A 26,944-nucleotide genomic window follows, 5' to 3' on the forward strand; every position below is an offset into this window, starting at 1 on the left:
GAAGAACATACTTAATAAAAGTTGAAGTGGACTGATATGTGAATAAAATAGAACAATAAAATACAGGGTGTTCCATTTGAAAAGTTTTAGAAAACAAGTTTGAACTTTCTTAAAATGATCGTATTATAAAAAATGCCCTTTATAAAGTATCAATATTAGCTAATATAGGAGTCTTTTTTTTCTATAACTCTGTCAAATATTTTTGCTCCAAGTGTTAGTAGTTGAAAGTTAATAGAACTTTGAGGTCATGTTTTTTCCAAAATTCGAAGAATTTTCTGTGTAACGTGGCAACCCTGCACTAAAATGTTAAACTGTTTATATTATGATATATATAGTTTTNGCCTGGGTATTTTCTGAGGTGTTTGTTCCCTTTACGAATGATTTTTTTTGTAATTGCGCTGCGAATTTTGTGAAATGTTGATTCTGGTGTTAACTCGTACGGAAGTGAAAACTGAGTGTTTATTTTGAGCATACATACTTCTATGTGGCAAAATTTTATTTCCCTGGGTAAAGAAAAATGTGTTTTTGGAACCGGGAACTGTCTATTAATATTTTCAGTTTAAGCGTTGTAATTTTTCAGTTATTTAGCTATGTCTGGACTATTTTAACCATGCAGTGTCTTAAGCTGATTTTTATAGTAAAAAAAAGTTTCAGTGAAGTTTTAGTCATTTATATGGTGTGTCCCAATATTTCATATACAGGGTGGGCCTTTAGTGTGAGAAAGTAAAATAACTCCCTTGTTATTCGCAATACAGAAAAAAAGTTTATATAAAAAATGTTTCAAATTAATTTTGTCCTTTAGGATTTTTGATTCTGTACAACTTTTATATAAACTTTTTTCCTGTATGACGAATAACAAGAGTTAATTTACTTTCTCGCACTAATGGCCCACCCTGTATATTTGAGTGCAACATTGATGATATTTGGCAACAAATATGAAATCTTAAATTTCTTTCAGCAAAATCTCCCATAGTTTACGGGGAATGTCTCCAGAAACGTTGAAAAAAGTTTTTCCAGTACTTTAAAATTTCTCTCTGGGAAGTACCAAAAATGATTTCGCCAAATATTTAAAGTTGTCTGTTTCCGTACACATTCTTGGAGCCAAAATGAGAAAAATTGTTTCGTTTATTCGCTAAAAAGTGCTAAAGTTGATAAAAAGTTTTGTCAGTTGATTACGGAAAAAGAAATTGTACGAGATCTTAGTGTCAGTAAATTATTTATTTCGCAAATTCCATTCGATATTTCTTCGTCATGAAAATTTTCTTTCTGAGCATAGAAATAATTCGCCAATTTGAAAGATTTATGACTTAAATTTTGTTGCCAAAGCTAGAGGCGCCCTCTAGTGATTAAACGCACAACTTTGCACAGAAATAGATTTAGTTCATCTTCGCTAAAATCCTCCAGATTGGGACACCCTGTATTATCCACGCAACACATTCCACATTAGACTGCTTTTCGTCAAAATTTTATTAATTTTCGTAGTTGTAGTTTTTTACATTTTTGCCGCGACACCTAGTTTAGCATTTCACAAAATTCGAAGCCAGGTAAAACCGAGAAACGCTCAGAAAACAGAACAAAATTTTATGTGCCATATCATTGGATCTCATTTTTATTTCCGACTGTTTTTACACAAATCAAGACTTTGCGACGTTAAACTAACTTAACTGTAAGACTAATTTTAAATGTTATGTCGGTGTGTTGTTGCCGTTTTTGGGATAATTTAAACGTTTATAAACGAAAAGTAAATAATTAACTTATTGTAAGTTCTTTTAACGCTCTGTTAGTTGATATCCTCTAGTCGGGCTTATATACTTGCGGTTCGTCTGTATGTTAACCCTGAAAATGAAGAAAATGTTAATAGGTAACTATTATATAAGCCCGTACTGTTTTATAGTGGTTTTATGGGTCGTCTCGTAAGCGATGTCTTCCTCGGTACGATAGTAGTTGTTACTTGTTGTTCGGTGTTAAGCTGTATAGTAAAATTGGGCTTGTTAAAAAAATTACATTTTGACTGCAAACGATTGGACTTCCAACAAAAATAGTCATACGTTTTGCAAATAATTTAATTTATTTAAATTAAAAATGGATCAGTGAAAGTTTTGTTTGTTTATTTTTTGATTATTCGTTTTGTTTGAATTGTTTTATTTTATTTTTTGGTTTTGTTGCACTCCATTTTAACTTTTTCCACACTGCTATAAGAAAATAACGTTTAAGCACCCGCAGTCAAAATGCGTTGCTTACGGGACGATTCAATACTCATCACAGGACTGTTTACGTATTAATACAAATTTCAAAGAGACTAATTTCCTAAGACTGGCTGATGTTCGATATTAACCCACCCAAGACTTATTTTTTTTAACTTACGTACGTGCAATAGCTACATTTTGATCTCAAAAGGTATATTTAATCGTGTTTATATTGTTCCTGCGACATCGTTTTGACGAAATATCCGTCCGTCGTTATTCTAAGAGACTGCATCGTTGGAGGGGCGATTTCGCAAAGGGTCTCGACCAATTGGCGTTTTAGTCAAGCCTATCGTGGTTCTTAAAGTAATTACAGTGTTCATATTTCAAGCCAAAAAATAAAGATACCGATAAAGACTGCAGTTTACACACCCGCGCCTCGGGATTTATTAAGCGCGGTTTTTCTAGCTTAAGTAGAACTAAAGACTGACGGCTCCTCGACAAGAACTCGCGGAGGGGCGGAAAATTTTTATTGTATTTAAATTTGTGAAATCCACCTTTGCTTTCTTAGAGTAATGCACGGATTTGTCCCTTCTGTAACGTTGGAAACGGGAAGTTGAATTTCTTTGTTGAACGTTTAGTTTAATTCTCGACTGAAAGTCGTAGCGTTGTAGTTTTGTATAAAAAAAATAGTTTTCGATATATTTTCTGCATATCGAACTGTACAGTGCATTCCGTTTTAGATGTCATATAGAGATCCTCGATTGTTACTATTAAGACACAAAGTTTAAGGAAAATCTCTTAAAACCCAATGGTGTACTTAATTTTTTAATGATTTTGATGGTCTTGGACTTACAAATCAAAATTATATACATGGTTGGCCATAGCGAAGGGTCTAGTTGAAAAGTGGGTGTTCTGTGCGTTCCAAAAATATATAATTTGTCATACTTATCTCAAAAAATAAAAAAGTTATAGTCATTTCCTTTAAAAACGAGAAGAAGTAGGCCTTGACTAAAAACAATTGCATTACTAAACAAAACTTGGTGTTATTGTTGTATACAGCTGGCTATGGAAGTAAAAAATGACAGTCAATGAGATAGATAGACAGAAACTAAATCAGAAATTTGTTTTTTTTTGCTTTTATAGAGCATATCAGCAGACACCAAATTTTTTTAAGTTTCTGTTTACCCCGTTAACTATATGAATTTATTTTGTCCATAGCCAACTATATCGTGGCACCAAATTCTATATAGTAATGCATTTGTTTTCAGTCAGGGCCAACTCTATCCTTTTTTTCAATTTCAAAAACTCATATTACTGAAAATCTATCTTAACCTGAATATTACCCTCAAAAAAGGGGCCAACGAAAATTGCAACTTTCTGGGTTTAATAACGACGTGACATCGGAAATGGGATGCAATGTACGATATAAAAGAAAGGGGCAATTACCAGTACAAAAAGGGCAACTATGTTGATTTAGTCAAAGGGGTGTCGTACCGATAATTAGATATACGAAAAATTAAATCAAATTTAGGTGAAATGATCGTACTTCCAATATGATAATTGCACGAGTTGCTCGGTAATTTTATTCGATATTGTTTACCTACTAGAAGTGACTTGTGACGTGTAATTTATATATATATTTATTGTAAAAAAATACGAGTTGTTAAGAGAAATACTCAAAAAAAGGTTCCTTATGTGTGACATATGTAACTAATGGAAAATTTGTATAATGTATACTTTTGCATGATCGCCATTGTAGTTTTATAATATATATATAAATGAATATTAATAAAAATATACGGTAGATGCGTTCATCTTTATTTCCATCCACCTTTTGAAAGTCATGGATTATTTTTCACAGTATTTTTAGAAGTCAGAAGGTAAGTATAATTTCTATGAACATAAATAAACGATAAAAAATAATTAACTCGATATCCATTTCCTATTTTTTGTATTTGTAAGGTTACATATCCGTTTTTCAGTTTTGTTTGAGCATAAACCTCAATAAAAAAATACAAGTAGCTCAAGCAGACTTGAAGGTTTTCTGTGTCGAAATTAGTGTGAATTTACGTAGAAATTACCTTGTTTTGTAAATTAAAATGAGTAAATTACTCAGTTGATCACCTTTTCCCTGCCTTTAATTAAATTCTCCAATGGCTAATTCCAGATCGTTCTTTCAGAATACAAATTATCTAATTTAATCTTTAAATAGAGCAATATTTTACGTACAATTTATTTTTGCTCAGTTTGCTACAGTTGAACTGGATTTTCAAAGTTTGTACTTCCTGATTTTGTGTTGATGTACAATACACTGTTCAATTAAAAAAAAATTAAATGCAAGAACTGTACTAAGAAAAAATGGAATGGACTTCTTGTCAGTAGATAACTCGTCATCAATAGCCTGATCAATTATCAGTTGCCTCACTTATAATATACTGATGAGGTCTAACAACTCCGAAATCGGTATACGTATGGTGGATTCGCCTGACGTATGGTCCTAGCTGTTTACTAGATATTGGTGGTATAATTCAATGCTGGTTGGGGCATATAAAGTGGTTGTTTCCTGCGATATCATCAGTTAAAATTTGTTTCGCCCGGTTGGTCGCGCTTCCCTGGCACCTACGAAATTACAGGTCGCTATCTGCCAATGCTGCTCACTCCATGTCTGTAGTTAAGACATATAAAATTGCCAGGTCATTCATCACATGACATACTGAAGAGGACTAATAAGTCCGAAATGTTGAATTTTGCTAGTATAATTCTATGTTGGTTTAGACGTGTAGTCCGCACAGTAGTCGTTTCCCGCCATATAAGTTATTTGTAAATTTTGTAGATCGTTTGTAAAAAGAAAGCTGACTTGAAGTTTATTCTAAAGAGACATTTTTATGCTGAAAAGTACTAGAAAGTGGACTACAGAACCGTCCACTATCGATAATCTATCCTAAATATTATTAACGAAAAAACGTACCTTTGCAAATTTAAATAAATAATGTATTTTTTCTTTTTTTTTGGTGGTTTAAACTGACGAACGATCCTAGCTGTTGCATTAGGTGTTGCGAATATAATTCAATGCCGGTCAGGGCATATAGCTCGCGGAATAGTTGTTTCTCGCAACACTGGCAATTAAAACATTGCGTTTCGCCCTCTGTGGGTGGAAGTCGTGCAATAAAGTACCTGCAATGTAACAGGTCTCTTATGTTTTTCGACAAAGGCCTGATTTGCGAGTGAGTTTTTTGATCACCATTTGTGAATCACCCTGTGTATTAAACAATTTGATTTTTCATTTAATTGTGGAAATGTCAAATTAAATAAACACCACAAATAAACAGTTAATGCAATATCTAGACTCGTTACTGTAGAATATCATTAAATTGGCCATGCGGCGACTTGTATCCCACTTCTGATTTCCGTCCAAACCGCCACCCGTTGGTGCACCCTCCTTACACCCTCGACTTTCCGCGTCTCCTGCTACTCCCGAGGCCGGCAGCGCCACCATAGGCGCACGCACTCCCTCTGCGCCCTCGCGAGCGCGAGCAGTCGGTGTAGTCAGCCCTCGAAGTTCGGTCCCGACGCCTGGTAGCGGGATGCTGTGCCCGGAGAGGCATGGAGCTGCCGAGAATCGCCTCTCAGACGTCCATCTGCCCGCCCAGCATCCCCGGCATTCAGCTGCTGACGGAGTGTCAGAAGCCGCGGACGCCGGTGAGCAAGCGGCTGCTGAGCGCGGCCAGACAACCAGCTGAGCCGCAGTTTGCCATCCTTCCCTCCGCACCGGCTTTCCAGGTAGGTGGGGGCGGTTGTTTTGTTTTTTGGTTATGTAATCTTGCATCCGGAACGCGTCGACTTGAAACCCTCGGAAAGGCCAGGAAAATAAAATAAAAAAGAAACTGCGATTTATAAAATTATAAACTTAGCGACATTTTAACATAAAAAAAAGATAAAGGCTTTAATTTAGTTAAATTTTCACAAGCAAAAAAATTATTCAAACTTACAGAGCGCGGTTAAAAAAGAAAAACGCCCTGTGTCACTTAAACGATATTGAGATGCGATTTTCGTCATACAACTTTGAATTGCTTCACATTTTATTTATGTAACATTTAATATTTATATGTACATTCGACACAACAACACAAATTATGCAAATAGTGCCTTAATAACTAACTTTACACTATAATTTGAGTGAATAAAGCTCTACTTAATCACCTAGTAGGAAATATTTCCGGTCTGTCGACGTTTTATATCGTGACACATAAACAACCAGTTTCAGTAGAGCTTATTTTATATTACTGTGTTTTATAAAGCATTAAATTTTACCCAACCGTATATTAGTTGCGGATGGGAATTAATAAAGACTTAATTTCCTCAGCCCAGTCGCAAGAGGGAAGAGGCTCGCGCTCTACAAAACTTGAGAAAAAGACTTCAGGCTGTGAGGGTCCTAAAAGCTAACAGAGCTGAGCCCATCGAAGCGAGTTGTGCCAACAATAATTTAAGTCCAGAAGAACTCGACAATAGGCCTTATCTCCTACAGAAAGTAAGTCCCTCATTCTTAATTTTCAGCGAAATACGAGCATAATAAAGATAACGAGGTAAAATCCTTACTTACTTTTTTATATTGTTATATTTTTTTATTAAATCATCAATTATAGGACTGTTGTTCTAGTGAGATTAGTATCATCGACAAATTAAATAGTTAAAACTGAATCATTCACACGAGCCAAATCGTTAATATGCATTAAAAAGAGAATCGGGCCAAGAACTGATCCTTGCGGTACCATAATAAGGCAATTGGGAATTGAATGTGACACAATAAAACGCTTTGGTAAGATCAAGGAACCGAGAATATTTACAGGGTGTTTCATAATTCTACCGACTCAGAGCAGGCAAGTGTGGAGGAACTTAAAATATGCCGATTTGTCATGTAACATTTTTTCCTGAGATGTACCATTGAAGAGATATGGGCCTCTGAAGATGAGTGTTAAATTTCGAGAAACAATAATATTTCAGCAATGCTTTCACATAGAGCAATCAAATTTGGTACATGATTTGCGTTTATTGGTAAAAATATAAATTTGTTGGAAACCCAGTAAGGGTCCGATATATTATGGATATGAAGCAGATTACGTTAGACCAAGGCGGATCTGTTTTGAGGTGGATGTGAGAGGGGGCAAGCACGTTTTTTCTGGATTTTGTACCTTCAGTACAACTCGCATAATAAAGTTGTAGATCCCGAGATCTGGGCGAGGTCCGGAACATTTTCAAAATTGCAAAGATGTTTAAACAATTTTTTTTTACTTATATCTTGGAACCTAAGCATTTTGGAAGAATGTTGAAGAGGAAAAAAGTTTTAGAATTGAATTTTGCACAATATACTGTAAGTTAAAAATGTTTAAATTTATTACCGATATTGCAAAGTAGCAATAATTGATGAAAAAAAGGCAAAATAATCAAGTTTTTTGGATAATTTTTAAAAAATATTTTAATTGCTCCGAGGGCATTCTAATTTTGAGAGAAAAAAAACTTTAGAGTATAATAAAACAACACACTAAATTTCATTTAAATCAGTTCTATAGTTTTTGCAAAATAATTTTTTGAAAAAAAAAATTTGAAATAAAATTTTCGAATTTTCAAAATGTTGCACAACCTCAAATAAAGCATCTAGAATCTAGATACTTGAAAATTTAAAAATTCAAGTATCTTATTTTTTGCAGTTTTGGTAAAGTTTTATACGTCACCCTAGTTTTATACGTCACCGTTTTTTTAATGAAAACTGTACTCTTAGAAACAAATATATTTCGAGAGAGAAATATAAAATATTGGGAAATATTAAAAGTTTTATCTCGCTCAGCGAAAAACGATAAAATAAAATTGCTTCGGGCTAGTTTACGCTTAAACGAGCCTTCCCAAAATACACAGCGCTTCCATAAAAATGTAAGCTTGCAGCAATATAATAAAAAGCTTATCGATTTTCCCTCCAATATTTCCCAATGTCTTTGGGAGTTCCCGGAATTTTCATAAAGCAATTACAATGCGGTCAAACAGTATGAACTCTCAGTACCTCGGGCATTTTATTTGTTTTCCCAAGTTCATAAAAGCTTAACCCACTTTCAAGGGCCAATATCGGGATCCAGACGTCATTTGCCTGGAGTACTGGAGTGTCTTTATAGGAGGGTTAAAAATTTGAAATTAAAATCCATATCGGTGCAAAAACAGGTTTTATTAATTTGTTTTTTTTTCATTGAAGAGACTAGACTAAAATGGGAAAAAATGACATATGCCACAAAAAACTGCGTGTCTCCAGAGAGTAATCATAACTAAAACATATTTTTTACGATTTTTTAGCAATTTTGATATGAGAACATTAGATGCGGTTATAACAACTGAAACCAACAGCAGGGGGGGGGGTCTAAGGGTTCTAAGAGCAAGTCTGCCCCCACATAGCCTAGTCCAAAAGCACCATAGGCAAGTTAAAGATTTCTAACGCTAAGGAGATACATTGTGTGCACGGTACTTATAGATTAGTTCGACTCTCCTAATTTCGGACAAATTCGAATTTGTCATGTTTATTTGAATGCATAAAAACTATTTATTTAAGAAATTGAGTTTCTTAATGAAATGTTGAACGTAACATTTTTTACCGCTGCCGCATTGTTAAATCTACCTAAATAAATAAAGGAATCAAGATAAGAAAATCTTAATTTTTTACTACATTATGCCGTGAAACTTAAAAAGTTAACTGCTTAAAATGTACACAATTTGAGGTAATACTTTCACAGGAACCAAAACAGAGAGATAAATATTCATATTCATTTTGTTAATATTATATGCATATTTACATATTTTTTATTCCTATTTACTAAAAGTTCTGGGTTGCAAAGAAAGCTTATCCAATTTTTTTATATGTACATGAATAACATTATGCAAAAGAAATCCCGATACATATATTCCTTTAGACAGATGTACTTACTTTGTGAATGGCGTGTTACAAATTTAAGTAAATATAATCTCAATTAATTTTATCGAACGCCCACTGAAAGTTAAATCAGAAGTGGGATTTAGATTTTTGCCTGAAACGAGAATCGTGTAGCTGTCAAGACCGATTTGGAACTAATTGATTTCCACCAACCTTTACAGAGAATCGCTTTATTTCGTTGGTACAACTGTCATTTTGGATTGTACTGTTGTAAACATACTTCCAGAAATATGTCCTATTATTTTCCATCTTCGCATATTTTTTTAAATAGATTACGAAAATAAATCCATATGAAATGACACAAATTAATAGAAAAATTAAAACACCTTTCTTATCTACAAACGTTCAGTTGTGGCATGTTTATGAGGCCATTAGCTAGAATTGTCCCGTAGAATGTAATAAAAAGAAAAGGAAAATGAAATTATCAGGCATTATTTACTTCCAACTATCACGCTAAGTTATTAGGAAGGATTCTGTTAAATTTATACAATAAAAAATTTCGCCTTGAGTGGAATGATATACGATGCGCTGAAACCTTCGGAGATGTGATTCTTTACTCGTATCTATGATCTGCACGAACATAGGAAGCTTGTTTCTTTAAAACTGTATCATCCTGTATACAAATGTAATAATAACCCGCACTTAATGCGGCTTTTCCATCTGCGGCAAACGATGTATTCGATTTGCGATTCGATTTAAGACCCAGTTAAAATAGAACCGCGCGGGATCACTAATGACCCAGCTGATGGTAAAATTTAACTGATTTAACACGCAAGGGTTCCGCAGGACTCTAAACATCCCACGTATCGGGAGATATGCCTTTATCTTAATTGCAAACGCGAAGGTCGAGTGTTCCTACTTATATGGTCTTTCATCAGGGAAATAACTTGGTGGCTCTAATTAATTTCGATTTTGTTTGAGGTTATTCCTAGAAAGATAAGAAACTCGGTCGATGGAGTTGAATGAATGTCCTGAACATTTTAAATTTTATGAAAACAATATTTATGCCAGAATAAACAAAGAGAGAAAACAAGTTTTAATAAATATTTTCTTTGGAATTCTATTTTGTAAGGTGCTCAAATTGTTCACCTCCTAACAGTAATGAATTCGCTGAACAAAATTTTGTGGTGAATCTAGAAGGGTGTTGGGAGGAATAGTGGAAATCTCATGCCTTACCCTTTCCTGCAACTCTTCGATATCTTGCGGCATATTTTTGTTGACTACAATTTTATGTGACTCCATAGAAAGAAAGGCAAGCGGGGTCATATCGAGACACCTAGCTGGCCATTCAATTGCTTCTCTGCGTTCAATATATTTATCTGGAAAAGTTTCATCTAGATATGCCCGTACAAAATGTGAAGGAGCCCCATCATGTTGAAACTATATCTGTTCTGCCGGTAAATTGGGCAAATTTATTCTTTTACCAAATCTCATCGAAACCATTTTGAGAACGAAACACCGTCATTTTGAGTTTTGAATGCACATAAACAAATTTTCATAGAAACAGCTCGCGGCATTCGATGGCGCTATTAGCATTTATAATTTTTGTTCATTTGCATATTGATATGCTGATTTTATTGCGGTGTACCGCATTATACATCAAATTATATCGCAAAATTTTGAGCTAAGGAAATTGACTAAAATACGAGCTAACCACGAAGCTAGTGTTTAATGTTTGATTCTCGTTTGTCAAAAAACGAATAAATTTGTATTTTGACACTGACAGTCACTTGAAAATGTTTGTCATTATTATTTTACATAACAAAAGTTTACTGTTAAATACAGTGAAACAACATCTAGAGTACCTATATTCGCACTAATTATATACAGGATGTTTTCATTGTTACTGTGTATCTTTTGTTTCTGTCATATTGGATGAACCACGGCAAACTTAGACTGGAATACTTTTATTCCCAGCTAGCCAAGCATAAAGGTGCGATATCTGATACTTCCTAACCCTATTAGCACCGAAAATTTAATCTTAACTTCAAAGAGAACGTGGCGCCGCCCCTCTGACTTCATTTAATCGAATACATCATTAATAATGCGGCTCGGTACTAAAAGAACAAAAGGAAATCCAAAGCCTTAATCTATTAATTTCGCGAACAAATGACGCAAAAAGTGCGAAGGAAACAGTTTGAATAATGCCCTCAAAGGTCTATTTTTAGCCGTTCCGCGCGGCTCTACGCCGTTTGAATCCCGTCGCCATCAATCAGAGTCGGTGGGAATGACAAATTAATGATAAAATTCGGCGTCGGGCGGGTAACGCACTTCAAAATAGGGTTTATGGGGATAATGCAGTCGCGAGAGGCAGACGATGTGGTTCCGAATACATTTACTTTTATGGAAAGTCCGCCTAGGTGTTCCGGAAAGCATTTTTAAAGTTGATTGAACAGGTTCCAATCTGGTTGCCAGTTGCCACGTCATTCGTACTATTTTTTAGGAAAACAAACGATATTAAGTCCTCTGGCCGGTAATATATAGGGTCGCAGATATACAGGTATATGCAAACGGTCGAAGACACAAAACGTTTTAGGTTTTTTAAAATCTATTACAATAAAGAGAAATTAAGTCTACAGGATCAATCAAATAGTTACGACGAAACAAAGTTGCTTTTTATTTAACGGAACACCCTGTATATTATTCCATATTTCAATATTTCTCGAAATTCAAAACTAAATTCGCATACCTCATCATGTACTATGTATTAACCGTTTTCGAGATATCGAATTTTGAAAAATCATATAAATTATACAAAAATATTTTAGTCCATTAAGTTTACAGTCCATCAAGTTACCTTTGAAAGTTTCTAGCTCCATAACAACACCGCAAAAAACATTTAAAAACTGATTACACCATTCAATTCTACGGAAAAAATTAAAAAAAACTGTCTCATTGTTTGACCCAAAACTTTATTTTTGTACAGTATTGCTATAAACATCTAAGTCGAATTACAAATGCACAAATGATAAATTATCTCTGGAGAAGTATTAACTGCAAAGTTTACTGTTAACGCGAAATCCGAAAACCCGAAATTTTGCAAAATCGTTTAATTTTTTTTCTGGTTTTATTTGAAAACGAATTTTAAATAAATTGCATATTTACATTGCCACTTTTTTCACTCTATCCAATGGTGTCAACATTTTTGCAATCTCACGTTTCGTCTTCGACGGGCCATCATCAGATTATTTTTTTTAAATATATCGCTGCTATTTTTATGACAAAATCTAGTAATTTTTAATTCTGTATTTGATGATATTACTACTGTAATCGCTTAAAAACGTTTTTAGCTATCATTAAAAATTTTTCCTGAGTACGGCTCTGAACGCTTTCAAAATACCAGTAACTATTGGAAGAGAGATAGAGAAAGGAGAGAATAAAAGTCAATACAGCACAAAATATCCAACAAATTTTTTAATCCATAATTTAAAAAGTTGTACCTAATAAAAAAATAATACGAATTTATGAAATATTTTATTATTTCTAATTAGTATTGCTAACAGTATTAAAAAATTGTTGGATATTTTGTGCGGTATTGACTTTTATACTGTTATGACTTCATCCAATAGATATTTTGAAAGCGTTCAGAGTCGTACTCAGGAAAAATTTTAAATTATAGCTAAAACAAGCTAAAAACTTTTTAAGCGATTACAATAGTAATATCCTCTAATTCAGAATTAAAAATGACTAGATTTTGTCATAAAAATAGCAGCGACGTATTTAAAAAAATTAACCCGATGATGGCCCCTCGAAGACGAAACGTCGGATTGCAAAAATGTTGACGCCATTGTATAGAGCGAAAAAAGTGGCATTGTAAATATGTAATTTATTTTAAAATTCGTTTTCAAATAAAGCCAGAAAAAATTAAACAATTTAGCAAAATTTCGGGTTTTATCTCCGGAATTACCCGGAATTTTAAAACTTTCTAAACAGCATATTGTTAGGTATAAAAAAACACAACTTTCTTCTAATTTGAGCCACCCCGTATCTTTTACCGTTTCCTAGATCCTAATGCTATCCCATCCTTATCTTGGACACACTGTATATCTATGAATTCATCAAAATTAGTACACTAATCGATCCTACGGAAAAAAATATTATTTATTTTATTTATTCACTATTCGACTTATGTTTATAGCATTACTGTATAAAAATAGTTTTGGGTCAAACAATGAGACAGTTTTTTTAATTTTTTTCCGTAGAATTGTATGGTGTAATCAGTTTTTGAATGTTTTTTAATTTAAACAAATTATCAACAATAAAATTCATTGTTGCAAGTCATTTTTTACTTTTTTGCATTTTTGAGCATGTTTTTGAGCTGTGAATTAAATTATTTTTGCGGAAATGAGAAATAAAAAACGAAAAATCAGAAAAAAAACTGTTTTTCGCATTTTTCTCGGAAATTTTGAGGTCATGTTAAAAAGTGACCTCTACAAAAGTTGTAGATTTTTGCATGATCTTTTGTATTGGATACTTTTTTGTTTGACGTCAACTTTTCTTTTTTTTTCTCTCTAAATGAGTTATTTTGATCGGTCTAATAGTAGCTTACAGGATGTAATTTTAAGTAGGGGTCAGGTTTTTTTTTGGGGTGATAGTAGGTACTTGTTTATTATTATAGTATTATTTTTTATTATTATACAATATTAAATACTAAGTGACGACAAATATAATAATTTATAACTTCAAGGATATAACAAGCACTCTCCAAAGCTGCTTCCTTAAAATAATTTTTTTATTGATAATATTAAACTACGTTAAGCCGCATTCTCACTAAAATTGAAATATCTCACAAACAATAAGTCCTAGGTATGCAGAACCCTTAATAAAGTTCACCTATTTTTTACGGTGCTTTCAAAAATGCAGAAAAATACAGGGTGTCCATTTCTATAATAAAGTACACTAATCTAATTGTACAAAAAATTGAATCATTTGCTACTATCTCGAATGCTGATCGCGAGGCGGCAATAAAACACCTTTAAGAACATTTATTCAAGCCACCTCAAAGTAGAACAAGTCCGTTCCGCTCCCATTTATTTAAAGATATCTGTTTTTGCGCCTGTACGGGCGTCTGGGGAGTTTCACAATTAAGATTACAATAAGGAAACTTACCCGCTCCGCTAACAACATGCCGAAGTCCCCGGAATACTTATTGGGCTTTGTGCTACGAGCGTAGCTAATTTAGAGGAAGAAACCCATCAATAACACTTTATCTTCCGCCTCGGGCCGGCCTTGCCGCTTTCCAGAACAAATTGTTCGAGTTGCATGTTCGATAAAGGGTATCGCCGATGCGATCTGGAGCCGTTCAGAGAGAGATACATCATCGTCAGCTGGGATCTAGCCGTTTACGACGAAACTTCTGGAAAGTCTTAAGTTGTGGGAACACCTGTCAGAAATACCACCGTTTGTAAAATCAATGGGGTTTCTTTTCTGGGGTCGGCCTACACATCCAGAAAACGTCAATTGTATTTCATAAAACATAAAATTTTACAAAACAGCTATAAAATATGTAAAATAAAGCAATAAAATGGAATAAAGTTGTAAGTAAAGTGTGTAAGAATAAAAACCACCTTTATAATACAACAAACGCCTCAAAATACTTCTAAATGACATTAGAACTACATCGAAGCTAAGAAATCTCCAAAAACTGCTAAATGTGTCAAAATAAGCAGAAAAACTTAAAAATACTTTGAAATACCACTGAAATCTTCGAAATACTTATAAATACGTCGAAATATGTCTCAAAATACTTCGGGAAACTTATAACCATATCAAAATCTCTCTAATATCCTTATAATACACCGACTTTCAAAACTTCCAAATACAAATACAGTTACTTCTAAATAGGTATATAAAAAATGAATTCCTCAAATTTATTTGAAACTTGTAACCGTTCGAAATGCCTCAGAATCTTTCTTTCTCTTTTAATATATCAAAGTACATCGAACACTTTAAAATACTTTAAAATGGCTCTGAGAACTTCGAAATACTTATAAATACGTCGAAATACTATTTTAAAACCTGTCAGAAAACTTCTAACCATGTCGAAATCTCTCGAATCCCAATAAATACACCGAACTAGGTACCTCCAAAACTTCAAAATAAATGTAAATACTTCTAAAGACGTAAAAGTAAAAAAAAAAAAAATAAATTTCGAAACACTTCTAGAAAACTTGGTAGCACTTCGAAAACCTCTAAATTCGTCAAAATGCCTCAAAAACCACTAAATTCATCGAAATATCTCAAAAATTGACCTCTGATCAATCGCTCATCGACCTTTGGCACCTTGATCATTGACCTTTGGTTCTATCATTGATCTTTTATTGGATTTTGGTCGTCGAGCACTGATATTTAACATCTTACCTTTGATTTAGTTTCTGCCCATTAACCTTTGCTTCTGACCATTGACCTTCAAACTTTCACTTACGACCTTTGGCCTAAAAAATAATTTTTGTGCTTTCTGAAGCTACTTTGACATACATATTATGTTCTACTTTCATCCTTTTTAAATCTTTCTGAAGCCGTTTCGAAGTATTTTCACATATTTTACAGCTATTTTTTTTAAGTTTCTAAAGAATCTAAAGCCGATTCAACAAGTTGTTTTAAAGCATGATGATGCATTTTGAATTTCTATTACGTATTTGGCTGTTTTGAGGAATTCTATTTTTTGTTCTACAGTTGCTTTTATATATACTGCTACATCGTGAAGTTTTGATGTAATTAGAGATGTATGTCGGGTATTTAAAAGTATTTTATACTGTTTAAGATAGGTATTTCGCCGCATGTAGAGGTTGTTTAAATATTGGGAGGCATTTTGAAGTACAAGTTTTCGAGTTTTTTAAGTAATTTGAAGGTTTTTATATATTTCTAAGTAATTCGAAGTGTTAAAGTACTTTGAAGTGAGGTATTTCGATATATTTAGAGATTTTCAATGTATTTCGATACAGCATTTTTTAGATCTCAAAGTGGAAGTATTTGGATTCATTTAAAAATTTTTAGCCGTTTCCCTTATTACAGGCACAGTAATAAGAAGTATTATTATCAATGTGAAGCTGTTTCTGTTAAAAAATAAGCAATGTTGCCGGATTTATTAGATTTTAACCCACAAATCTTTGAATTTTCTTTGACATTGAACTATATTGCATATAGGTAACTAAACATTTATTCAACAGGTTATTTCTGTGGTCGAGAAAACGTATCCAAGGGCTTACTTTGATATTCTCAAGGATTTTGGGACACCAGACCTGCCGAATACCAAATCGTACTACTTGACCTACACAGATACGATCTAGGTCCGTGCCTCAACCTTCACGAGCAGTCGGCAATTTTACGTACAACAAAACATCAGTTAAGATTAGAAATGCGAGTCTTTCCGCGCGATAGAAAACGCTGATAACGATTCGTACTTTGTATTTTGAACGTCTAGGGGGTTTTAGTGGATAGTATCTGGTGCTTTCTGAGTTATTGGTTAATTCTAGCGCCACGGGATCTTGATCTTGGCACATGCAACGTAGTTTTAGACGCGACTTTCCGGACTCTAAAGGTTTTATCGGTTTATTGCGAGAACGGCACTAATTTGCGGTTTTCCGTTTTGTAATATTTCACCACAAAGTGCTTTCTAGAAGTCTACACTCCTTACCATAATAAGCGCACATTAATTTTTAAAAAAGTTAGTATGTGTTGCGTATCAAAGATTAAAATGTATGTTTTAATCCTGAAGGTGTAGTCTCAACAACCAAAGGAATAAAACGCACTTTATTCCGATAGCTGACAAAAATTTCTAACGATTCAAGCTACATGTCTAAAGTGCATCTTTTAATTTAATTCGACACTTCACTTTATACACTAAATACAGTTAAAACAGCACTATTAATTCGTAGAGTGCAAAGTAATATGTTATACACCAAATTAATAACTGAAGTGCATTTTTTAATCTAGAGGAAGACGTTTAAACAGCCGTCCGAGGAATAAAAGGCACTTTTGACAAATGACTGACCAAAATTTCTAACAATTAAGTCTCATCTCGAATGTTTCACTAAAGTGCATCTTTTAATTTAGTTCGGCACTTCACTTTCACAGGAAATACAGTTAAAACAGCACTATTAATTCGCAGAGTGCAAAGTAATATGTTATACACCAAATTAATAACTGAAGTGCATCTTTTAATTTCGAGGAAGACGTTTAAACAACCGCCCGAGTGATAAAAGGCACTTTTGACAAATGACTGACCAACATTTCTAACGCTTAAGTCACATCTCGAATGTTTCCTAAAGTGCATCTTTTAATTTAGTTCGACACTTCACTTTCACAGTAAATACAGTTAAAACAGCACTATTAATTCGCAGAGTGCAAAGTAATATGTTATACACCAAATTAATAACTGAAGTGCATCTTTTAATTTAGTTCGACACTTCACTTTCACAGTAAATACAGTTAAAACAGCACTATTAATTCGCAGAGTGCAAAGTAAATATGTTATACATCAAATTAATAACTGAAGTGCATCTTTTAATCTGGAAGGAGACGTTTAAACAACCGCCCGAGGGATAAAAGGCACTTTTGACAAATGACTGACCAAAATTACTAACGATTAAGTCACATCTCGAATGTTTCACTAAAGTGCATCTTTTAATTTAGTTCGACACTTCACTTTCACAGTAAATACAGTTAAAACAGCACTATTAATTCGCAGAGTGCAAAGTAATATGTTATACACCAAATTAATAACTGAAGTGCATCTTTTAATTTAGTTCGACACTTCACTTTCACAGTAAATACAGTTAAAACAGCACTATTAATTCGCAGAGTGCAAAGTAAATATGTTATACATCAAATTAATAACTGAAGTGCATCTTTTAATCTGGAAGGAGACGTTTAAACAACCGCCCGAGGGATAAAAGGCACTTTTGACAAATGACTGACCAAAATTACTAACGATTAAGTCACATCTCGAATGTTTCACTAAAGTGCATCTTTTAATTTAGTTCGACACTTCACTTTCACAGTAAATACAGTTAAAACAGCACTATTAATTCGCAGAGTGCAAAGTAATATGTTATACACCAAATTAATAACTGAAGTGCATTTTTTAATCTAGAGGAAGACGTTTAAACAACCGCCCGAGGGACAAAAGGCACTTTTGACAAATGACTGACCAAAATTTTTAACGATTAAGTCACATCTCGAATGTTTCGCTAAAGTGCATCTTTTAATTATCAGTGAAGCTATAAAAATAATGGGATTAAAACAACACTTCACTTTCACAGCAAATAAAGTTAAAATGGCACTATTAATTCGCAGAGTGCAAAATAATGGCTGAAGTGCAATCCCGAGAAACTTTTCGTGACTAATGTGTCGCTATTATTGGCCGTTGTTGACATTGCCAAGTCAATTTATTTGCTTTTATGAAATGATTAGAAGTTAAATATACCTGAATTTAAGCTAGTGTTTTTCAGAGCACACACATGCGTGGTATATATTATTAGATATATGAAATCCCTTATCAGAGTTCTACCAACGGCAATTTTTTTTAAGTTTAATATCAAATCCAGAACATTCTTAACATCTCCAGTTATTAGGACGCCAAGAAACTGCAGTATCACCATCATCCATCTTTCTTTCTCGTATGAAAAATTGATAGAAGCGAAATTTTAATTCCGATAAAAGTAATCTATAACTTTTTTTTCTACGTAAGGAAGCCCTTAGGCTTCCACATATTTTAGCTTTGGCCTAGATTTAAAATCCACTCTCATATAGGTCGACGATGAAGGAGGAAAAGTCGCACGTTCCATTGCCTTTTAGCTGCCCGACAAATGGGGTGTATTACTGAAAGTGCTTCCCCTTCGTACCCAATTCAGCCAAAGTTAATGTAGTGATAAGCATATTCGTTGTTAGGGCCTCTAGATTTAGTAAATTGGTATCTACTTGATAAATGGTGTTTGGTGAACTCGCTCGGATAAAAAAAATATTTGTAAATGGAGGATAAAAGACATAGTTTACTTACACAAAACTATTCTCGTTTCTATGACTTTTACTTCAGTTAATGAACCAGTGAATTAAATAAATGCAAAACATGAGCAAAATGTTGGGTATATGCCCAATTTCTTCTTCCTGCCTTCAAACCTACACCAACAATGTTAGAATAACAGCGCCTGAATCATAAAATATAGGACATCTTTTTCTAAACTAAGGCACCTGCAAGTGTGTGATGAATTATTTATTATCGTATGTACGAGAGCGAAAGCAGAAAATAATAGAAAAACTTGGCCCGCATTTCCTTGCCCCGACTTTTTAATATATTCCTTCTCGCATCCCGCAAACTCTGCGGGGCTCAAACTCCGAGAGCAAACGTTCTAAATGGAAATTTTGTTTCGTGATTCGCGTAGCTAAGTGAAACAGAAGCTAGAAAAGAAATAGTCCAGGAACCAAGGCTTTCTCTTCCGAATTCTTTCGGATGGAACCGATTAAGTGCCGATGAGCGCTTTTGCCCAGGGGGTGGAAGCCACCCCTTCTAGGGGGCGAAAAATGAAATAAATATTGAAAATAACCCAGGAATCAATTTTAAGCAAAAAGTATCTAATGAACATTTTTCGATAAGTCAATATTTTCCGAGTTATTGCTGATTGAAAATTTACATTTTTTATTAAAAATAGACGTTTTTCAGAAGTTTTCCTCGAATAACTCGGAAATTAGACGTTCTATGAAAAACAAACATCACGAAGAAAATTAAGCTTATAGAAAAAGAAAAAGATTGAGTTATTTTTCATTCATGTAGGTGCTGAGATAAGGCTGGTTGAAGATAATCTCATGTCCGCCAGAAACTAAATTGGAAGCATTTAACGTTAAATAACAAAAAAATTATATTTTTCAAGAAAGATGCACAGAACATTTTTTAAAGTACTTTAAAAAATCTTTAAAATGAACTTGACTTTAAGTCATTAGCATAAAAATTAACAGAGTTATGATCAAAATAAAACTGTTAATTCGCTTTTTCGAAAAAAAAAATCAGTACAAAAACTGATGAATTTTTCACGAGACTTAAAATTAAAGGTAATCAGGTTAAAGGTTATACAATATATTATAAAAGTTTAAGCGGTTTAGAATGCATACTTTTGAAAATATTACGTTTTAATTGAAAAAAAAAATGTAATTAAAAAAATTACATTTTTGAAAATAACAAAAAATAAAAAAGACGAAAAATATTCAAGAGTACAAAAGTTAATTTTTTTTCACAAAATATTTTGGTTTTTTTCTATTATTGTAGGATAAAAATTAACAAAGGGACTATTGAAAAGATTTCTATCTAACACTATATGCACTATAAAAATATTTTAAGGTCAAAGAAACTATTAATTTTATATTTTTATCATTAAGGGTTGAAAAATTAAATAGTTTAGTGTAATTATTATAAATGTATTTTTAATTCAAATATGTGTACATATTGCACACATTTTTAGACAACGAAAAAGTAAGATTTTAATTTTCGCCCCTTTCATGTTCTATAACATGTATATCCAATAATAATTTAAATAATCGATCCTAAAATTCAGGTTAACAACGTAGTACTTAATATTATTCGTCGGTTACAATGTTACAACAAAGTTAAACTAGAAGAATAGTAATTTTCCTTCACAAAACCAATCGTGATTACGTTGAAAACTAACAGTTTTATTAAAACGTTAACATTTATGATAAAAATCGTAGTCAAATATACAGAAGGTCAATTTTCAAGTAAAAATTCTATTTCCTTGGAAAGATTGTAGAAAAAGGTAAGAAATCTTTATAGTAAGTCCACACGAACTTTTCTTCCAACAATTTTGCATTTACATATATCATATCTTACATACTTAAAACATTTTTTTATACTCGCGTTGACAAATTTTCCGTAACATTTGAACTTGAGCGAAACATGAAACCGGCTATAACCGTATCGCATGTCGAAACACACGAAATAACAAACTTCCCATCCTCCCATCGTAGTGCTGAGAAAAACTGCGAGCAAAATCGGCAAAAGGAAATATTTTAAGTGTATTAGTATTCCGAACTACTTTTCAAGCTTTCAAAAACTGTTTAAGACCAAAAGGAAGTAGTTTAGTACTTTACCAGCATACGGGGTCTATTCAGAAAATAATCGAACTTTATTTTTTTCAACTTTATTATTAATTTTGTACATTATTGGTCTTTGTCTCCTTCAAAGTACTCCCCTCTATAAACTCTACCTAATATTAACCAAGTAATTCAAAAACGCAATAATATACAGGATGTTCCATTTAAAATAACAACGTTACGCAGCGCCCACTTGAAATGCAACACCTTGTAAAGCTAAAAATATTTTCATTACATGATTCCAGGCAACTTTTATCAAAACCATTTTTTTTTATAAATTTTACAGTTGCAGAGTTACAGAAAAATCCCTCTTAAGTAGAACACATTGTATACTATAATATTATTACATTTCTATTAAATTGTTTATCAACAAAGAATTTGTCGTGTCAATGTTTATATTGACACCCTGTACATTACCCCAAAGAAGTCACCGGGTGTACCCAGTAATCGATTTAAAATATAACGACAGTCGTTTGTTCCAGATTTTAACTAACCGTCCAGTGAGCATGGTACTAGACGTCTCCGAAATTCGTACAGCGTGGCAAGACAGTGACTTTATAACCGACTGCCTGTGCTGGCACAACGTATACAGGCAGAGGCACGCCTCACCACCCCTTACCATGTCATCAGAGGTACAGTATAAATCGGACAAAAATATAGATAGCGAAGTACAGGTATTACACAGCAAAGGACTAAAGTGTATTTCTTAATCCCGAAAGTAAATTGAAAAGCACTCTAGTTCTTTATTTTGTAAGCGACTGTGCTTATTTAAGCAAAAATTGATAATTGTACTCTATGAGCTAAAGTGCATTGTATAATCCTGATGATGAAATGGATGATTGGGAACTAAAGTGGTAAAAGTCTAATATCCGATCTTGTCTAACAACTGATCAATATTTCTAATGAATTAAGCTATATGTATAGTATTAGCTTCTTTTGCAAAACATACTATTTATTAACAAACTAAAGTGCATCAGAAGTTAAGTCTAGATTTTGTCTCCGAGGAACTAAAACTTATTTCCACTTTATTCCTTGAAAATAAGGTCAAACTTCACTTTTAATCAGCGGTGTATTGAGAATAGTGTATTTAATACCAAGGGACTAAAGTGCATTAGTTCAGATTAGTGCACTAAAGGAATTAAAATATAATATATACTTAGAGACTAAAGTGCTTCTTTTAACTCAACAGCAAAATGTCAATATAATCCTTTTCCTTCCTTGAAAAATCTTGAATAGCACTTAACTAAACTAAAGTATTTTTTTGTTCAATAGCCACTTAGGAGACTAAAAAAAATACTTCCTTATTTTTGTAAAACATTTATTTAAGAAGGAAATAATTGCCTATGTATCATGGACTAAAGTGCATGATTCAATACTGGGAGATTAAAGTAGTACTTGTTTAAATATTTTGCAATATTCACTAAGTTACATTTATAATATTCGTTTAAATTGTACAAAAACGATATAGTCTTGAGAACTAAAGTGTAGTTTTTAAAGTCTAAACTAAAATGAAAACAAAAAACTAAAGTGCATATTTTAATGTTTCTTATAAATTGTACTCCCTTGAGAATTAAAAGTGGCACTTTTTGCCTAAAATAGTATTTTTAACCCGCAAAGTGCCTAAGGAACTAAAGTGCATCTTTTAAGTTCTAAAGCAGGGTCTATATTTAGTTCCTCGAAGACTAAAAGTGACATTTTATTCCATTGAATGTCTAAATTATCTAAAATAGCACTTTTAACCCACGAACTGCAAAAGGACCGAGACTAAAGTGCGTGTTTTAATTCCCAGATATTAGTGTGAACAATTTTTAAAGTAATAATTACTGATATTACTGTATTTTTAAAATTATATATATATATTTTTTTTATTTCTGTAGAAATGTAATAGGGAAACTTATTTTCGAGAAAGAATCTTAAGTCCTTCGAAAATTTGTGATGCTAAATCAGAATAGTTGGGAGGCCACTTCGTTCTATCACTGCCTCAGAATATAGTAAGCGTCTACAGTTAAAACTATACAAATGTACGCTTGTCCCTACATTTACTTTCCTCTTTCCTCTAAACATTTTCGTGATGAATTATCCAAATAGTTTCTCAGACACAGCGATTAAAATCAAACAACGCTAACCCGACAACATAAATTCTCCACCGACCCTCATTTGAAACGTAATAAATTGTTTATTATATCCCCCGCCTTTTGTGTATTTGGCAACAGTTCTCGGCGTAGTTCTGAAGGCGGAAGTCGTTTTGTGTTCCGGTGACAATTGCTTCCCGCCAGGCCCCCCTGATATATGGAAGCGCCACAGTATATTGTTTTTGCTGTAAATGGATCGCGCCAACTCGATAACTGTGGGTGTTTTTGTAGATGAGTTGACTTCCGGAAAAGGGAGGGAATTTATAGCAAGCAGAAATATTGCCTGATCTTTAAAGAACACACTTTATCATGTGTTTAAGGGGAGTTTTTGGTGAATGAGACTAATAAATTGAAAAAATATAGAGGCAGACATAATTCTAAAAATGTGAGCTGACATATGGCGGACACAAATTAACTTCCGGTTCCAAAATAGTAAGCACATTGTGTCTAACTTTGCGTGTCTTGAGCAGAAAGAAATGACCAAGTCTGCATGGTTTGACTTCTCGAAATCCGCCAAGTGTCAGTTTCCAGCTGATATGTGTCCGTGTGTATCATAAGCGTACAAGTGAAAAGACATGTTATTTTTTTAACTTTTTAATTTCATGGTCACTCGGTACAGCAAAACAGCTGACAGGTTTGGAAATGAATTGCTCGATTTATGAGTTTAAATTTAACCTCAATTTCCTGTGCATTACATCTAACCGCGTCTTTTCAGCTCTGCTACCTTGCTCAGACGTGGGCGAACCATTTGGCCCATACCAATAAATTCTACTACCGCAACGATAAGGATATCGGCCAGAATTTGTTCTGCAGGCCTTCTAATGGATTGATTCAGGATGTGTCAGGTAAATAAATCAACGGTCTATTTATTATTTGTATCCGTTTTCGCGTGAATGGCGGGCGGTCACAAAGAGAAAGCCTTTTTCTGTGAAATTTAATCCATCCCAAAGAGCTAACAGCCGCGCATAATGCGAATAGAGCCCGTCATCGATTACATCCAGTGGCGGTTCACGGGGGAGTCAAATTTTAAATAGACCTGCGTGATTTTTTGATAACAACACTTGTTGGGAACCGCTGACTTGCCATGTTTTAAACTTTCTTACAGTTGCGTGTCCAGTTTCTTAAAGCATTTAATATGAAAACACCGTCCGTGAAAATAACAAATCGGCAGAAATCGTAGCACAGTAAGAATTTGAGGAAGTTATATTTTCCAAATGTGTGTCTTTTTAGAGTTTACTAAAAATAAATTATTATCTTAAAGGCTTGTATATCTATAAATTGGAACACTTTGTATAAATATTTTTAAACACACACACACAGTTAGCGCACACAATTTTAATTAGTTTTCGTGATGATAGCGATTTTCAAAATACGTGTGCGATTGAACGAATTAAAAAATATCCCTTAAATATTTGTAAATTTGAAAAATGACTTACACTGTGTACACTGCGAATAATCCCAGCAGTTAAAATACTTGTTTAAGGTTCACTCTGTATATTTGTTCTAATAACTTTAGGTACTCTATGCAATACGTGAAATTAAACTTTTTTGTACCTCACTATAACGAGAATGTAGAGATGAAAATTTGGAACCCCCGCAATCACAGCAAGTCATGAAAAATCGATTTTAAATTACTAGAAAAATGGAAGATGAGTACCCTTACCTCGCGTACCTAACTAAACTTTCTTCCTTATTAGCCTGCTACTTTTAATATTCCAAAAGATACCAAATATAAATAAAACAACCTTCAAGTAAGCCTTAAGATTGGTAATAACATAGTAGGTAGTAGGCAAAATAGATTCCCTCTAGTTTATTGGCTTTTGTTTTATGTACTTATCAAACATGTAACTTGATCGAACTCATAACAGAATATAGTTTAATTATAAACTGAATCATATGTTTTGTATTTCCGATACCCTAAACAGGAATAATATCTACTTTTAGGACAAGAAGTAGCTACGTACTGGTATTCTGCAGTTCGACAGTACGATTTTGGGAAAGAACCAGACTGCTTACACGCTAACGTTAATGCAGGTAAGTGTATCTAAAGACAGACGTTTGCATCTTCACTGTTTTGTTTTGTATTAGAATAAGAGGGTGGTTTTCCATTTTCTAAACAATTTTTCAAATGAGACGTAATAAAGGAAAACAATTATTAACAAGTATTTTGTGTTTCATTTGAAAGAAAATTATTTGATACTTTATATTCATGCAAAAATTATATATACCAGAAAAAGGAAAGAATATATTTAAACAATACAAAATGGATTTTTTTGTAGGAACATGTTTTTCACATATTTAGGTTAGGACATCACAAAGACATGATGTGATGGAGCAATTATGGATCCAGATAGAAAAGTATATTTTGTTCACCGATGTCACCTTCAATATAGAGAATTTTCAACTTATGCGTTGCTAATACAAATTCAAATTCCTTTTTCGTGTTTTATCAAGTTAATCCAGAACCTGGAATAACCTCGTTCCATAACCTTCTTTCCCGATCCTCATCGTGTTTTTCTTCCACGTTTGTTCTAGATTTATCTGGGTATTTATATTTTTCACAACATTTATGATTCCATTAAAGATAAGCCCCATCGCATCGTTCATCACTGTCTACTGTCGGATATTCACGCACGCTTTGATTTATGTAAGTCCTTACATATCTCTCGATTAATTTTCTTATCAACTTACTCACGGCTCATCTCATAAAATGGAGTCGTTTCCATAAGCGAACTCTTCATAAAATTTCATTTCAACATAAAATAAAACTAGCAAATGACAGTTACTTTTTGTTAATTATCATTCGTTGGTAAATCGAATCGCTGCTACTCAATACCTACCAATTTAAACAGTCAAACTGGCAGAGAGCGACCTGCTGTCTCCCTTAAGGCATACTGATGATAATTAATAAATTTGAAACCAGTATATGTCTGGTGGGTTCGACTGACGCATGACCCCAGTCGTTTACTAGAAATGACTGGTATAATTCAATACTGGTCGGCACATTAATCAGCGGAGTAGTTGTTTCACGTAATGTCAGTTTAAATAAGCTTGTTTGGTAAAAATAAATTTTCAAATTTTCTTGGGTCAGCTTTAATTGTAATTTTACTACACAAACTTCCGTAACCAATTTTTACAGAAATGTTTTGCCTAGCTATTTTTTTTACACAGATCTATGAAAGAATAGAACATAATGAAATACGTAAATATTTTGCGTAAATCTTTGAAAACCACCAAAAAAGTTGGAAACGACCCTACTCTATTTTTAACCGTGTTGAAAACTTTACCAATAACCGATTTCTCCCGCAGGCCATTTCACGCAGATGGTGTGGGTCGGCTCCCGTTACTGCGGAGTGGGCAAAGCCCGTTCCAGGACGGGAAAGATAGTCGTAGTGGCTCATTACTCGCCTCCAGGCAACGTTTCGGGAGGTTACTTCGAAAACGTCCTCCCCCCGGTCGAAGACTACCCCCGTCTACCGCCACAACCACCCCCTAGATTCATCATGACCGGAAGCACGACGTCGGGCTCTAGCAGGAGCACCACCGCTAGCACTTAA

General features: G+C 33.5%; 1 protein-coding gene across 1 annotated transcript; it reads left to right on the forward strand.

The window, feature by feature from the left end:
- Positions 1-5,789: 5,789 nt before the first annotated feature.
- LOC108917224 lies at positions 5,790-26,944 on the forward strand. The gene is made up of 6 exons (XM_018723715.1): positions 5,790-5,966; positions 6,550-6,714; positions 21,738-21,887; positions 24,103-24,232; positions 25,332-25,421; positions 26,697-26,944. Exons 1-6 carry the CDS (start codon positions 5,790-5,792, stop codon positions 26,942-26,944), a joined length of 960 nt encoding a protein of 319 aa, XP_018579231.1.

This window comes from Anoplophora glabripennis, unplaced genomic scaffold, assembly GCF_000390285.2.
Source record: "Anoplophora glabripennis isolate ALB-LARVAE unplaced genomic scaffold, Agla_2.0 scaffold41, whole genome shotgun sequence".
In the NCBI taxonomy this organism is placed as follows: domain Eukaryota; kingdom Metazoa; phylum Arthropoda; class Insecta; order Coleoptera; family Cerambycidae; genus Anoplophora; species Anoplophora glabripennis.

Bases quoted from the DNA above. Each gene is read 5' to 3' on its own strand.
- LOC108917224 (XM_018723715.1), top strand. From the start codon at position 5,790: ATGGAGCTGCCGAGAATCGCCTCTCAGACGTCCATCTGCCCGCCCAGC. The intron at 24,233-25,331 runs GTAAATAAATCA...ATCTACTTTTAG, and splicing joins ATTGATTCAGGATGTGTCAG to GACAAGAAGTAGCTACGTAC. The intron at 25,422-26,696 runs GTAAGTGTATCT...TTTCTCCCGCAG, and splicing joins ACACGCTAACGTTAATGCAG to GCCATTTCACGCAGATGGTG.